The 17,697-nt window shown below is 44.9% G+C and overlaps 1 protein-coding gene across 3 annotated transcripts in view; it reads left to right on the top strand.

Moving 5' to 3' along the window:
* Positions 1-17,697, top strand: part of XRRA1 (X-ray radiation resistance associated 1) — a 118,313-nt gene that overhangs the window by 88,569 nt on the left and 12,047 nt on the right. For 2 of the 3 annotated variants that reach the window (XM_075198316.1, XM_075198318.1), the window contains 6 exons: positions 2,350-2,468; positions 3,800-4,060; positions 6,706-6,862; positions 9,342-9,457; positions 10,700-10,808; positions 10,917-11,535. In XM_075198316.1, coding sequence (XP_075054417.1) covers positions 2,350-2,468; positions 3,800-4,060; positions 6,706-6,862; positions 9,342-9,457; positions 10,700-10,808; positions 10,917-11,122 — 968 coding nt within the window. In that variant the 3' untranslated portion in view covers positions 11,123-11,535. Of the gene's footprint in view, positions 1-2,349; positions 2,469-3,799; positions 4,061-6,705; positions 6,863-9,341; positions 9,458-10,699; positions 10,809-10,916; positions 11,536-17,697 lie in introns of those variants that run through there. The other variant, XM_075198317.1, reaches the window with a different exon arrangement.

The following is a 17,697-nucleotide window of genomic DNA, read 5'->3' on the forward strand; positions in this document are numbered from 1 at the left end:
ACCCACACTAAGCTAGGCACACTCATTCCTGTGGCCCCCACACTCATTCCTGTGGCCCCCGCACTCACACTAAGCTAGGCACACTCCATTCCTGTGGTCTCCGCACCCACACAAAGCTAGGCACACTTATTCCTCTGGTCCCCGCACCCACGCTAAGCTAAGCACACTCATTCCTGTGGTCCTCGCACCCACGCTAAGTTAGGCACACTTATTCCTGTGGTCTCCGCACTCACACTAAGCTAGGTACACTCATTCCTGTGGTCCCTGCACCCACACTAAGCTAGGCACACTCATTCCTCTAGTCCCCGCACCCACACTAAGCTAGGCACACTCATTCCTGTAGTCCCCGCACCCACACTAAGCTAGGCACACTCATTCCTGTGGTCCCCGCACCCACGCTAAGCTAGGCACACTCATTCCTGTGGTCCGTGCACTCACACTAAGCTAGGCACACTCCATTCCGGTGGTCTCCGCACCCACACTAAGCTAGGCACACTTATTCCTGTGGTCTCCGCACTCACACTAAGCTAGGCACACTCATCCCCGCACACACACTAAGCTAGGCACACTCATTTCTGTGGTCCCTGCACCCACACTAAGCTAGGCACACTCATTCCTCTGGTCCCCGCAAACATGCTAAGCTAGGCACACTCATTCCTGTGGTCCCCGTACCCACACTAAGCTAGGCACACTCATTCCTGTGGTCCCCGCACCCACGCTAATCTAGGCACACTCATTCCTGTGGTCCCCGCACCCACGCTAAGCTAGGCACACTCATTCCTGTGGTCCGTGCACTCACACTAAGCTAGGCACACTCCATTCCGGTGGTCTCCGCACCCACACTAAGCTAGGCACACTTATTCCTGTGGTCTCCGCACTCACACTAAGCTAGGCACACTCATCCCCGCACACACACTAAGCTAGGCACACTCATTTCTGTGGTCCCTGCACCCACACTAAGCTAGGCACACTCATTCCTGTGGTCCCCGCACCCACACTAAGCTAGGCACACTCATTCCTGTGGTCCCCGTACCCACACTAAGCTAGGCACACTCATTCCTGTGGTCCCCGCACCCACGCTAATCTAGGCACACTCATTCCTGTGGTCCCCGCACCCACGCTAAGCTAGGCACACTCATTCCTGTGGTCCCCGCACCCACACTAAGCTAGGCACACTCATTCCTGTGGTCCGCGCACCCACACTAAGCTAGGCACACTCATTCCTGTGGTCCCCGCACCCACTCTAAGCTAGGCACACTCATTCCTGTGGTCTCCGCACCCACACTAAGCTAGGCACACTCATTCCTGTGGTCCCCGCACACACACTAAGCTAGGCACACTCATTCCTGTGGTCCCCGCACCCACACTAAGCTAGGCACACTCATTCCTGTGGTCCGTGCACTCACACTAAGCTAGGCACACTCATTCCTGTGGTCCGTGCACTCACACTAAGCTAGGCACACTCATTCCTGTGGTCCTCGCACCCACTCTAAGCTAGGCACACTCATTCCTGTGGTCCCCTCACCCACACTAAGCTAGGCACACTCATTCCTGTGGTCCCCGCACCCACGCTAAGCTAGGCACACTCATTCCTGTGGTCCCCGCACCCACACTAAGCTAGGCACACTCATTCCTGTGGTCCCAGCACCCACACTAAGCTAGGCACACTCATTCCTGTAGTCCCCGCACCCACGCTAAGCTAGGCACACTTATTCCTGTGGTCCCCGCACCCACGCTAATCTAGGCACACTCATTCCTGTGGTCCCCTCACCCACACTAAGCTAGGCTCACTCATTCCTGTGGTCCCCGCACCCACGTTAAGCTAGGCACACTAATTCCTGTGGTCCCCGCACTCACGCTAAGCTAGGCACACTCATTCCTGTGGTCCCCGCACCCACACTAAGCTAGGCACACTCATTCCTGTGGTCCCCGCACCCACACTAAGCTAGGCACACTCATTCCTGTGGTCCCCGCACCCACACTAAGCTAGGCACACTCATTCCTGTGGTCCCCGCACCCACACTAAGCTAGGCACACTCATTCCTGTGGTCCCCGCACCCACGCTAAGCTAGGCACACTCATTCCTGTGGTCCCCGCACCCACACTAAGCTAGGCACACTCATTCCTGTGGTCCCCGCACCCACGCTAAGCTAGGCACACTCATTCCTGTGGTCCCCGCACTCCCTGATGACATCCGTCTCCTCATATTACCTGTGTGTGTATTGTTACCGCTGCACACACATGACTAATGTCTAACACCTGCTGTATGTATTGTTGGTCAGAGTGAAATCCACATAAGTAGAAAGTAAATACAGGTACTAATCTCTATTTTTCTTTACTAATGAATAGGAGATCCGCCTTTACTGGGAAACTTTCTCCAACAGCGACTTGGAATTAAAATCATTCGGAGAAAATCAACTGGACTCGATAAACCTCATCTTATAATTCCTATAAAAGAAAAGAGGAAGGTGAGAGGGGTCCTGTAAGTTATGTGGTTCCCCCTGGACACAGCCCTTTGATTCTCTGTAATATTTTCATGGGATTGGTAATAAGTTGTTTATATGGAGCTGGTGGAGAACATTCTAGTGGTATTTTGTGTAAATATGTTGTACCAGGTGATATATTGACAAGTAGGGAAGTGCTGTCTGCGTAGATCAGAAACATGTGCAGGTCATTATCCAGACCCCGTAGCCTAAACCAATCTGCTGTTAAACAGAGCAATTCACATTTAATATCAAAATCAAATGGTGTAAGACATAGATACTTTGTACTAATGCAGCCATCAGACAATTGTAAATATAAATGAATATAAATACAAATGAAATTAAAATCAAATACATAAACTTAAGGAATTGAATGCATTAAGTGTTAATATTTACAACACAAGATGGAGCTATCAGTAAGACGGACAACGCTGCCGCTGTCGTCAGTATTCATACTTAGGTGTAAACTAATAATACTCAGACGCTGTTTGATGCAGGTCAGAGTTATTTATCCTTGGTCCAAGCAAACGGACCATCGTGGAACGGGATCTCCACAAAGGGGAACTGGTAGTTCTTTCTGAACATGATTAGGATGATTAGAATAAAGAGATTTGCCCAATGCTTGCTAATAATGGTATAAATATTATCCCTGCAGTTATTTGTTCCCGGGGATTCCAGTCTACTGACTCCTTTCTCCAGATGCTTGAATAGAGCCGATGGCTTCACCGGTGATTTGATTTCAAGATATGTTGTAAAGGATATATGTATCTAAGATACTCAACGCTTTTCGCCCCCAGCATAATATCTTGTGTCGGATAGATATATATATATATTTATATTAATAGCAAGAAAATATAGAATAATATAAAAAAAAACTCATTGCAGTTTTTGGATGAACATTTCCTTGTATCCTTTACAACATATCATTTCCTGACCACCATTCATACAATAGCTGACTCATTAGAGGGATTGGAGCCAGCAGGACCATATGATAACATAAGAGTGCAGATTACTAACTTCCATTTGAAGTCCTGTAGAGTGGGTCTGGCCCCACAATCTTTCCGTATCGGTCTCACATCACCGCTCTCTGCTGTTGTTAATATTCTAATGCTCTGATTGGCTACAGGTAGTTTAAGCTCCTCCCACTTCTGCATGTCTGCGTGTCCAACATTTTGAAGAATGATTATAAATGTTACTGATTCTTTATGTACGCACTGAGTGATGAGATATTCAGGATATATGTATAGTAAGGTGTGACATGTAATTAGTCACACGTGTTAAATGTAGAAACCGTTCTGTATTTTGTTTTTTGAAAGGTCAGAACACATGTTCCTAAAGTCCCTAAACACCCGTTGATGTTAGAGTCTCCATTACACTGGTTCCTGAGACTGCCTCTTTGTGAGAGTGATGTCATGGGGTCTGTGATGTCATCAACTCCTCTCCCACCAATCAGAACCTCTACAGAGAGTGACACACCCCTGGGGCAGAGTCCTGAATCTGCCATGTCTTCAGAAACATCGGAGAGGGAGATAAGCTTCAGTTCTGACCCAACTGTGCAATCCGTTTTCATGACACAGGTCTGATACTTAATGGGTTACTATTATTCAAATGTATTTTTTAAGATATATGTGCAAAATTAAATACAATTCAACCATGCCATTTATTACATTACAATAAAATGATAGTTAATATATATATGAATTGTTATGTTCCTACTTTGTATAAATAAATAGAGTGTAGTTTATCCTTCTGGCCTGTAAATGTCACTGTTGCTGTTGTTTCTGCAGAAATCATGCAGCTATTATATCCCTATATACACCAATCAACCACAACATTAAAACCACCTGCCTAATATAGTGCATGTCCTCTTGTGCTGCGAAACAGCTCTGACCCATGGAGGAACCTCTGACAGTGTCCTGTGGTATATGGCACCAAGACGTTAGCAGCAGATCCTTTAAGTCCTGTAAGATGCGAGGTGGGGCCTCCATGGCTCGGACTTGTTTTTCCAGAATATCCCACGGATGTTCGACCGGATTGAGATCTGGGGAATTTGGAGACCAAGTCAACACCTTGGTCTCTTTATCATGCTCCTCAAACCATTGCTGAACTATTTTTGCAGTGTGTTGCGGAGCGCATTATCCTGTTGAAAGAGGCCACTGCCATCACGGAATACCGCTGCCATGAAAGGCTTTACCACATGGATAGCTCGTACCTTGTCTCCTAATCATGGGTCCTCTGTGACAAATCTGAGGCTACCAACGGCATCTGGATCCTAGGATAGTCCTGTCCCCTGAGTACCGCAGCAGTATGGCAGCAGAGCAGTCAGGTAGCGGGTTACACATACTACTGAGGGACTCTATGCTCCTATCAGCCTTCTGTACTTACTGCAGGTCGTGCTGTTATAAACTTGTTGTCCGGCATGGATGGCAGCTGTTACTTCCCTGCAGATCCTCTGAGGAGTATTGATCCACATACTATCACAGATCCAGCTGTAAAACCTCTCCAGCTGCTTAGCAGCATCCCCCTCTCTGTGGTCCACCGGCATCCCCCTCTCTGGGGTCCACGGGCATCCCCCTCTCTGTGGTCCACCGGCATCCCCCTCTCTGTGGTCCACCGGCATCCCCCTCTCTGTGGTCCACTGGCATCCCCCTCTCTGTGGTCCACTGGCATCCCCCTCTCTGTGGTCCACGGGCATCCCCCTCTCTGGGGTTCACGGGCATTCCCCTCTGGGGTCCACGGGCATCCCCCTCTCTGGGGTCCACCGGAATCCCCCTCTCTGTGGTCCACCGGCATCCCCCTCTCTAGGGTCCACGGGCATCCCCCTCTCTGGGGTCCACCGGCATCCCCCTCTCTGGGGTTCACAGGCATTCCCCTCTGGGGTCCACGGGCATCCCCCTCTCTGGGGTCCACCGGCATCCCCCTCTCTGGGGTCCACCGGCATCCCCCTCTCTGGGGTCCACGGGCATCCCCCTCTCTGGGGTCCACGGGCTTCCCCCTCTCTGGGGTCCACCGGCATCCCCCTCTCTGTGGTCCACTGGCATCCCCCTCTCTAGGGTCCACGGGCATCCCCCTCTCTAGGGTCCACGGGCATCCCCCTCTCTGGGGTCCACGGGCATCCCCCTCTCTGGGGTTCACAGGCATTCCCCTCTGGGGTCCACGGTTGTGAGGAGTCAGTAAATCTCAGTGGGTGCCACTCTGAGCCACGTCAGTGGATTATTAGTATTCTTACATCCAGGATTTTGCTTAAAATCACATGATTTAAATACCTTTTCCCTAATCTAACCTGTTGTATCAAAAGCTCTTCCCTTTTAATGGGACATTTTACAGAAAATAACTGTTGTGTTAATTTATTTTGCAGAACTAGACATTAATACATCTGTGTTTGACATGTGTGGTCTTTACAGTGAATTGTTTGGTTGTATTGTCTACTAGTTGGCGCTGCGCCCTTGGCGTTTATGGCTATTTCCTTTTAGTAAATAAAAAAACAGCTCACGCTTATATATGCAGACACACATGAAGTACATTTGGGGAAAGTAAGCCTATTTATAAATAGGAAACTTTACTCCTTTATGGGAAATAATTGTTATATAAACCAACACTGCACTAAAACCTCTTTAACCAATCAGCTACTTGCTGTCGCTTGCAGTAGACTGATAAAAGCTCATTGTTGATTGGTTGCTGTGGCACATTTGCAATAATTGCTGCTAGATTGCTAAACCAGGTGAATTCCTTGATCCCCGAGCCGTCACCGAGCACCGGAGCAGAGCGGTGCTGTATGTAAGAATTGTTTCTCCATACAAGGGTTCTCTGACTCCTCCTACTGCGGTTCTGTTACGCAGAGGAGAGCAGAGAGTGGCGTATACACTGCATGGTAATGATTTAACCTATTACTATGCATGCTGTAGCTCCACCCTGCCCCTCGCTTCCCCCGGCAGGTGCCCACATAACGGGGCAGAGGCAAATATGGAGGACAGAGCGCAAGTGCAGCACTCTAACATCCATCTTTTTAGTAAATAGAGCCCAAAGGAGCTGGAAACCTGGCTATATGCTAATTAGATCACATGGCCAAATGGGGAGGGGTCCTGGTACACTGGTACACTGACACAATCTTCACAATGATAATGAATAACACTAACCCCATTACTATCCATAGCCTGCACTCACTGAACATACGTGTGACACATCCGGGACATAACCATGATTCTCTGTTTCTAACACCTAGGAGGGCAGTCTAGATCCCTTCTATAACTCCAGTCCACTAACTACCGCCCAGGAACCGGACACAAGCAGCTGTGATCAGAGAGAGATCCCAGAAAACTTCCGTGGCTATGAAGAGCTGTTTGATGTGAAAGCGGATCCCAATTTCATGGAGCCAGTGGGTGAGTGGGGTGTATCACACATAACACAATGTGACGTCATAGTCTACCTGTATCTCTGATTTATCAGGACTGTCCTAATTGTCTTTACATTACTGATAGTTCTGTCTGTGATGTGACTATTAGCTGTTCCACCTTATGTCCATAGTAACAGGCAAGGTGGCATATAACTGGCCCATAACCCAGTGATCATGCTACTTATTGGTACCAATGACAGAGAGGTAGACGGTCCTAAAAAATGATTTGACAGAATTAGGTGTAAACTTAGTGCAAGGACCGCCAGTGCTTTCTGAATTACTCCCAGGGTCACGTGCCATAGGAAGCTTAATACGTGGCTAAGACGTTGGTGTAGGAAGGAGGGTTTGTAGAACGGCCGGTTCGCTCTATGGTAGGGACGGTGACTGTGCAGGTGAATTGGGAAGAAGGAGAGAGCCATGAACTGCCAATAGAACGATCCTCCGCAGCTCAGAGTGCAGTGACATTGATCTGGTTCTCTGCCCTCCCCAAACAGCAGATATACTCTCTATGGCTTCCATTGGCCACTACTCCTCCTTATCCCCTGGACCTATCTGCAGTACAAGAGACTTGATCATTTACTGCCCTTTATTTGTATTACTCAGTGCGCCATGTCCTGCTTTGTCCTACGCTCTACTGGGGTGATAGTTTACCGCACTTTGTTCTTGTAACGCCCTGTAGGCTGTGTCCTGTTTTTGTCTTGTTTTGTTTTTCCCATGCTCTATATACGGTACTGCAGACACTTAATGTTACCAGGGATAAGGTGAAGCAATAATAATAATATGGGCAGATTGTCATCACATTGCTGCTTTCTGTCATTTTACACATGTTCTGATTTCCTTTATTCCAAGTCTAAGATTTGCAGTTTTTTAATCCGTAAACGTCCATTTGGAGGCGATAAGGAAAAAGAGAGAAAATTCACATTGTTAAAACTAGAAGGCAGTGAAAATTCATTATGGAAATATGAGGAAGGTAACAAAAGATGTAAAAAAGAGATTAGGTTAGCAAAGACTGAAGGTAAAAGACGTTGATTACTAAAGATAAGGGGATGCAAAGAAAAATAAACTTTTAACGTTGAGCTACTTAATGAAAATATAAAAGAAATTGTAGAAGAGCCAGAAAGAGCTGATTGTAAATGCAGATAATAAACATTTAAACAAAGGTGGAAAAAATGCCAGGAAATAGATTGTGTAGCAATAGTTTATGCACTCCATGAAATGTTATTTATCTAACACAGGTGGAGGTGCAGTTACACCTAACAAAATCTTAAGACACATAAAGCACCAGGCCCAGATGGCATCCACCCATGTGAGCTGAAGGAACTAAGTCCAGTCATTTATGGACTATTATCTCTTATATTTATGGGCTTCCTCATAATCAGGTCAGTGCCAGAGGATTGGCATAAAGCAGGTTACATAAGGTGCGAGTACTAGACGAGAGCACAGGGCGAGAGAACAAGGCGAGGGCACTAGGTTATTAACAGGGAAGTAACTTGCTACTGATATTTTTAGACACAATGACAAACTTGCTTGGGACGAATGTCTGCGAAATTCTTCTAAACTTTAGGCAGATTACAGAATCTCCCTTCTTTGATATATTTATGGGGATGGTGTCTAAAGTGTTCACCCAACGTTCTCCTACACGTGTGTCAATATATTTTCTTTCAATGTGAGAACCTAATATGGCTGTAAACTGTCTTTCTGTAAAATCAGCAGACATTTACACCATTTACACGAATAGAGAGACATATGGGTTTCTCAAAAGGGTAAGTCCCCTATGCCTTCAATACCCGTGCGTGCTTTCCAAAATATGTACAGAACCACAATTACAGAGACATACTTCATCTAGGACAATACAAATGGTTTAGTAATTACTGTATAAATCTGAGACTTACAGATCTGCATGCCTGATACCTTAGACAGACGTGAGGAAGCTGTAAACAGAGGAGCCTGACAAGTAGAAAACTCTACTTACCCGGGTTATAGTCAGAGTCCTGTGTCCAGGGCGACCTCCAATGTTGTCTGTCCTTGGCTAAAGTCAGCAGTCTCGGTGGGGACCTCCAATGTTGACAGATCTAATCAGTCAGTTCACCTGTAAGCATTAGTTTACCAGCTTACTGAGTGTTCCATATTCTCTGCTTTATTGTTTACAAATTCACATACCTATAGCACTCTGGTTATATAGGATCACGTACTTCAGCAAATTACGCCCCAAATTGTCATAACCACTCATAGTGCTTGATTCCTTTACACAAACCTTGCTACATTCTCACAGGAATTCTACCAAGGGAGGGCTGGTGGTTTATCTCCTGTCTGCCTTATCCAAGTGGTTTTAATAAGGCTGACCTGTGTGTGTGTGTGTGTGTGTGTGTGTGTGTGTGTGTGTGTGTAAACAATGTTGTCATGCTGGTCTAGACTGGGTCACTTTTCTAGTCCTGTAATACATACAATCTGGGTGTGCACTTCAGGTATACAGAACAACGTGCGGGCTCTGGAGTATGCACTGACACACCTGCTTGTGTATAGGGACTGTAAGCCAAGACTGCACAGTGTCCAGAAGCCGTATATCTCCCCAGAAAGCAAGGTAAGTGCACTCTTTAGAGGGGAATGGAGGCAGCAGGAAGCCACAGACTGAGAGTTATATAGTGGAAGGAGCAGGGTCCCCCAGCAGCACAGAGTATATCAGGAGATGAGTGATGTGTTAGTGAGGACAGGGCTGCATGTGAGAGGAGCAGTGACATGATGTGAGGAGGGGAATGGAGGGAGCAGGAAGCCACAGACTGAGATTTATATAGTGGAAGGAGCAGGGTCCTCAGCAGCACAGAGTATATCAGGAGATGAGTGATGTGTTCGTGAGGACAGGGCTGCATGTGACAGGGGCAGTGACATGATGTGAGGAGGGGAATGGAGGCAGCAGGAAGCCAAAGACTGAGAGTTATATAGTGGAAGGAGCAGGGTCCCACAGCAGCACATAGTATATCAGGAGATGAGTGATGTGTTAGTGAGGACAGGGCTGCATGTGACAGGGGCAGTGACATGATGTGAGGAGGGGAATAGAGGCAGCAGGATGCCACAGACTGAGAGTTATATAGTGGAAGGAGCAGGGTCTCCAGCAGCACAGAGTATATCAGGAGATGAGTGATGTGTTAGTGAGGACAGGGCTGCATGTGACAGGGGCAGTGACATGATGTGAGGAGGGGAATGGAGGCAGCAGGATGCCACAGACTGAGAGTTATATAGTGGAAGGAGCAGGGTCTCCAGCAGCACAGAGTATATCAGGAGATGAGTGATGTGTTAGTGAGGACAGGGCTGCATGTGACAGGGGCAGTGACATGATGTGAGGATGGGAATAGAGGCAGCAGGATGCCACAGACTGAGAGTTATATAGTGGAAGGAGCAGGGTCTCCAGCAGCACAGAGTATATCAGGAGATGAGTGATGTGTTAGTGAGGACAGGGCTGCATGTGACAGGGGCAGTGACATGATGTGAGGAGGGGAATGGAGGCAGCAGGATGCCACAGACTGAGAGTTATATAGTGGAAGGAGCAGGGTCTCCAGCAGCACAGAGTATAGAGTACTGATGGGGGGACTCATACAGAGTACTGATGTGGTAATCAACTGGTTGTCACACAGCACTTAGGAAGATGTAGAGCTGATAAGTGCCCCATGGAAAATGTTATGAAGGAAAACATGGAAAGTGGAAAACTCTGCAGCAAGGTGGATATTCCCTTTTAAGAAAGCTATTGTAAAATACAGAAAATGTTCATATTAACACAATGATTAGGCTTTACTGTTATATATAATATTTTTTACTGCAATAATTTCAGTTTGGAAAAGAACTTGGCCGGACTCCTCCTAAGGAGACTAAGGAGGAGGTTGTATCAAACATTTTGACAAATATGAAGGAGCAGCGCCATCTAGTGGAGGTTAATCTGGGTAAGTAATGATGTTTTCCTCTATAATAGCTGAGAATTTGTAGCCACTTCGTACTATAAAAGGGTTGTTGTTATTGGTGGAGTCTAATTGGGGTTTTCCTGGTAACAGATTCTGCTTTACGAAAGGGGAAGTCCAGCAAAGAGCACAAAGAAGCAAAGATTTTACTGAAAGAATTGCACGAAAAGTACAAATTCTTCCACACAGAGGCTGTGAAACGCGCCACGAGGCTGGAGAGCAGCCTGTGGGAGAGCGCCCAGGAGCTGCTAGAGGCTCAGAATAAACTGGGCCACATCCAGAGGAATGGAGTTAGATAAAGACCAGCACATCATCATGAGTTGTATTCTAGCGTTCCAGTAAGCGTTATCAATGTATGTTGGGTATATAATGTCAATAATAATATATATCCAGAGGGAGGCAACGTATGGAAACAACTGGGCGACAAACAGAGAACTTGGATCAGAACGATCATCACGGTGTTTACATTTCCGAAATAAATATTCTACTTGTCGACTTATGGCAGAAAAATATTATTATTTATCATGGATTATTATTTAACACAGGAAAAATATCACTTTAGCTAAATAAATAGCAAAACGCAATGTTCTTTCAAACATGAAACTGATGAATGTATTTACTAACTAAATTCTATGACATAAGTTTTAGTTTATTTTAAAAAATGACATGTCAGAGCCCACTGGGTAATAAACCATTGTGTCTTGTTACCATATCCATTGTGTCTGGTTACCATATCCATTGTGTCTGGTTACCATATCCATTGTGTCTGGTTACCATATCCATTGTGTCTAGTCACCATATCCATTGTGTCTGGTTACCATATCCATTGTGTCTAGTTACCATATCCATTGTGTCTAGTTACCATATCCATTGTGTCTAGTTACCATATCCATTGTGTCTGGTTACCATATCCATTGTGTCTAGTCACCATATCCATTGTGTCTAGTTACCATATCCATTGTGTCTAGTTACCATATCCATTGTGTCTGGTTACCATATCCATTGTGTCTAGTCACCATATCCATTGTGTCTGGTTACCATATCCATTGTGTCTGGTTACCATATCCATTGTGTCTAGTCACCATATCCATTGTGTCTAGTTACCATATCCATTGTGTCTAGTTACCATATCCATTGTGTCTAGTCACCATATCCATTGTGTCTAGTCACCATATCCATTGTGTCTAGTCACCATATCCATTGTGTCTAGTCACCATATCCATTGTGTCTAGTTACCATATCCATTGTGTCTAGTTACCATATCCATTGTGTCTAGTCACCATATCCATTGTGTCTAGTCACCATATCCATTGTGTCTAGTTACCATATCCATTGTGTCTGGTTACCATATCCATTGTGTCTAGTCACCATATCCATTGTGTCTAGTCACCATATCCATTGTGTCTAGTTACCATATCCATTGTGTCTAGTTACCATATCTATTGTGTCTAGTTACCATCCATATCCATTGTGTCTAGTCACCATATCCATTGTGTCTAGTTACCATATCCATTGTGTCTAGTTACCATATCCATTGTGTCTAGTTACCATATCCATTGTGCCTGGTTACCATATCCATTGTGTCTAGTCACCATATCCATTGTGTCTAGTCACCATATCCATTGTGTCTAGTTACCATATCCATTGTGTCTAGTTACCATATCCATTGTGTCTAGTTACCATATCCATTGTGTCTGGTTACCATATCCATTGTGTCTGGTTACCATATCCATTGTGTCTAGTCACCATATCCATTGTGTCTAGTTACCATATCCATTGTGTCTGGTTACCATATCTATTGTGTCTAGTCACCATATCCATTGTGTCTAGTCACCATATCCATTGTGTCTAGTCACCATATCCATTGTGTCTGGTTACCATATCTATTGTGTCTAGTTACCATATCCATTGTGTCTAGTCACCATATCCATTGTGTCTAGTCACCATATCCATTGTGTCTGGTTACCATATCCATTGTGTCTGGTTACCATATCTATTGTGTCTAGTTACCATATCCATTGTGTCTAGTCACCATATCCATTGTGTCTGGTTACCATATCCATTGTGTCTGGTTACCATATCCATTGTGTCTAGTCACCATATCCATTGTGTCTGGTTACCATATCTATTGTGTCTAGTCACCATATCCATTGTGTCTAGTCACCATATCCATTGTGTCTAGTCACCATATCCATTGTGTCTAGTTACCATATCCATTGTGTCTGATTACCATATCTATTGTGTCTAGTTACCATCCATATCCATTGTGTCTAGTTACCATATCCATTGTGTCTAGTCACCATATCCATTGTGTCTAGTCACCATATCCATTGTGTCTGGTTACCATATCCATTGTGTCTAGTTACCATATCCATTGTGTCTAGTCACCATATCCATTGTGTCTAGTCACCATATCCATTGTGTCTAGTTACCATATCCATTGTGTCTAGTCACCATATCCATTGTGTCTAGTTACCATATCCATTGTGTCTAGTTACCATATCCATTGTGTCTAGTTACCATATCCATTGTGTCTGGTTACCATATCCATTGTGTCTAGTTACCATCCATATCCATTGTGTCTAGTTACCATATCCATTGTGTCTGGTTACCATATCCATTGTGTCTAGTTACCATATCCATTGTGTCTAGTTACCATATCCATTGTGTCTAGTTACCATATCCATTGTGTCTGGTTACCATATCCATTGTGTCTAGTTACCATATCCATTGTGTCTGGTTACCATATCCATTGTGTCTAGTCACCATATCCATTGTGTCTAGTTACCATATCCATTGTGTCTAGTTACCATATCCATTGTGTCTGGTTACCATATCCATTGTGTCTAGTTACCATATCCATTGTGTCTGGTTACCATATCCATTGACCTTTCTACTAGATGCAGATCTCTGCCAGATATGTCACCAACATAACAGTTTATGGTTTACAGGATATTAAACTAGTAGGTGTGGTGGGCAGGTATGTATGTACCTACCTATTTATATACTGCCACCATGTTATGCAGCCTGAACAGACAATATGTAATCATTCTTATTAGTCTCCATTCCATAGGAACTTACAGTCCAGCATTTAGTTATCCTACTAGTATGTTTATACACTGTGGAAGGTTACACACAGAAACATGGAGAGAACATACAAACTCCACACAGATAGGGCACTGGTGGGAATAGAACCCATGACCCCAGTAAGGTAGCAATGCTAACCACTGTGCTGTCCATATACTGTACTTTGACAAAAATGGAACTGGCTACACCATGTTGTGGAATTCTATCCACAGAGACTCTCGCAGCTTGTAGCCGGTATGGCCTAAACGCAGGTGTGTATAATAACCATTTAAGTCTATTCGCCATGACAGGCTCACCACAGCGAATAGGACACAGGAGCCGGAAAAGTAAGTACATCTGTTACATAGATGCCCTCCACGCACTAAATAATAAAATACACTATTTGGGTGGAAATACCCTTTAGAAAAAGACATTAGGGGACTGGGACAGACCTTCATAGAGATATGGCAGTGTTCAGTGAATAACTGTGGACATGGTTATTTTACCATTTCATGATTCTACAACATACCCATTTTGTTTTCTTTGGCTTCACTTGAAGTCTTCAGCATTTTTTTGGTTCAGAAATGAAAAATGTATTTCACACAGTTCCACATTCAGACCCATAATCATAAGAAAGGATCCTGTGTCCTAGAATCATGTCCCGAAGAGTTAGGAAACCAGCAATTGTCAGATGAAAGTGAGAAAAATATACAACCGATCTAGAACATCCGCAATGTTTCCAGTTTTTTATTGAAATTCACAGTTTAGTGTCTCCGTGTACAATGATATTAAACCATCTGACAAATAAACAATGAAATCATACAATCATTTTAAGAAAATTAAATCTAAATGTTTAACTCTGGAAAGTAGCCAGCTTTTACAGGTATAACCCAACACTGTCGCACTTTCACCCTTCACCCTCCCAGACCAGCTGGATGGGGTGTTTTCCTCCCCTCGAAGGTAGTTCTAACATAGGTGGTATGTTTTCGGTCATTATCTTACTGTAGGGTGATTCCCTGAACAACTAGGCGTTGACCAGAGGGTATTGTAAACACGTGCCAGCCCTTTGTTTTAGGGTGCCTCCCTGTTCAAGTCGCCGACTGTGGATCCAGCAAAAGAGCCCCAGACCATCATGCTTCCTCCATGATTGTCAGTTTCACACTGAGGAACCACCCTTTCGCCTACACAACGGCATACAAGTAACCGTGTGATGAACCAAATATTTCAAATTTTGATTCATCAGTCCCGTGACAGAATGGACCTCCTATTCCTACCCGTCATGTTGCTGGGGACCGACTAAGCTTGTCTTGCCACCAAACTTTCTTTATCTCAATTGCACCCCTCTAAATGCATTAGGGGTAGCCTGCTGCCACCACTAGGCTCCTACACCGGCGCCTAGAACCGCTACCTTCTGGGTAACTCTTGCTGCTAGTGTACCCCTGACCCCTTCCTTTAGATCAGGGTGCTGTGGATGGATCCCCCTGGCCTATCACACTGGCCAGAGCTGCAGAGTAGCGAGCAGAGCGTTTGTACTGGATGCTGGGTCCAACCTCAGAACAGCCAGATAACGGATTAGATTGGTCTAATCTGTTGGTCACAGGAATTACAGCAGGTAAGTAGGCGTCAAAGCAGGATCTTGTAGCAGTGATATATTACTAGCTCAAGTAGTTCTTACAAGGACAGTTACATGCTAGTCTGAGGTACTAGCGATCCAGAAGTTACAGATGGAATGATACTTTACTTGATAAAACTGCTCTTCATATACTCTTTCTGACACACATATTGGCAGAGGATGGCCCAGCCCACTGTTCCTAGCTGACCCCACATTGTCTGAGATATTACATTCAATGTTTACCATCAGGATGTAAGATATTCTCTAATCTTGGATTTAAATGCAATTTAAACTTCACAAAATTTACATCAATCTGTGATTTCCCAAATCACTTGCTGTACAGAGGTTACTGATCTTACCTACATCCTGGGCTTTAGAGAGATAGAAAGCCTAACAGCTAGTTTAATTACCCTCTCCTGTGCCTTCAGGCTAAAGGATGTTTTGGACATTCACAAATTAAAAGGTCTCATTAGCATGAGGGACTTTCTTTAGAAAAGTTAGAAAAAACAAGCTTCCTCCACCATGGCATATTACCTCCTAAATCAATACATCTTTAATTCCTTAGTGCTGACATCTAACCCATTCAGCACAGCAGGTATTAACCCTTTTGCTGCTGCAACAGTCATCTTGGCCATGTGGGAGGTGAGGGGGACCCGACCACAAGTCCATCAGACATTCTTCCAGTCTTCAGTAGTCCACTGGCTTCATGGCCCAGACAAGCCTCTTTTTCTTATTTTGCCATCTTAGCAATGGCTTTCTTACTGCCACTGCTTGACGCTGTTGACTCTCAGAAACTTCCTCCCACTCCAGAATCCAAGACTTCTCCCGTGCGGCCCTCCTTCACTGGAACGACCTCCTCGCTCCATCCGTCTTTCTCCCAATCTGTGCTCCTTCAAAAGGGCACTTAAAACTCACCTGTTCCTCAAAGCCTACCCACCTTCCAACTAACCCCCTCATCTCCTCCACATGTTCTCCCCTCTCTCCTCCTGGCCCCCCTGTTCTCTCCCCCATGCTTCAACTGGCTCCCCTTGTGCCTGTTTTGTTTACCCTCCCTTAGGATGTAAGCTTGCATGAGTGGGGCCCTCTTCCCTCCTGTCTCCATACCTGTTCTTCTGCTCCGCCTCTACTATATTAGCCTGCCTGGAGTTTCTGAAGTATTGGTATTTTTTGTTTATTGTTCTGTACTGTTTCACCCAGTATAGTCTACTGTTTGCTCTGTGTACGGCGCTTCGGAAATCTTGTGGCGCCTAACAAACGATGATAATAATAATAATAATAATTTGTCTTCCGATTCGGTCATGGCTTTGGCTGGTTTCCTCCAGTTTCCAAGTTCCTTTTGATGGTGTAGGAAACTGTACTCGCTGACACCTTTGCTTTCTTTGCAATTTCTCTAAAGGAAAGATTTACACTTTAAGGGTTATAATGGTCTGTCTGTCTTCCTTTGTTAATAGGCTTTCTCTCACCATTCTGCTAGCAATATACTACCTCCTGCAGGGCAACATTGTTCAAACAATGCTTCAGAGGGTGTAATAGCCATCTGTTCAAACACTGCTTTTATACATACTGGAGGTTTGTAATCAACAAACGTTCAGGCACCTGTAGGAATTGTTTGCACCAACTGTCCTGGCGTAATGAACCTCCACAAGTAGAACTCTGAACTTTACATTATTTTTCAGTTTTTCCTAACGAAATGTTTTTTTTGTATTTTTTTTAACCTCTAGCACAGGGTTGTCCAACCCGCGGCCCGCCTGTACACGCCTGTAAATGTGGCCCAGAAGGAGTTTTGGTTGTGGCAAGGGGGCAGCACTGTTAATGGAAAAAAAAAATCCTGCAAAAAAAAGGAAAAGAAAATACTTACCTTGCGGTCACGTCAGCTGGTACTCCGGCTCCCTCCCTTGTCTCCTCCTCTGTGCGGTGCTCGCAGTGAATGTCGGGCGACATCCATTGCGGAGCGCAGCACAGAGGAGTCACCCGCGCGAGAAGAACAATCAGCAGCACAGAATTGGAGAAAAGAAGAGAAGAGGACAGGAGAACAAGCCGATTAAAAGGTAAGTTAAGGGGGATTTTTTTTTATTATTTCAAGGGACGCTGACCAGTGAATAAAAGTCACCTGGTCCAGGAGCATCATGGACCTTATCTCCCTGCTACATACTTCTACTTGTAATACTAATGGGGCATTATATATTATTCTCTTTG

The sequence above is a fragment of the Mixophyes fleayi genome, chromosome 2 (genome assembly GCF_038048845.1).
Source record: "Mixophyes fleayi isolate aMixFle1 chromosome 2, aMixFle1.hap1, whole genome shotgun sequence".
NCBI lineage: Eukaryota > Metazoa > Chordata > Amphibia > Anura > Limnodynastidae > Mixophyes > Mixophyes fleayi.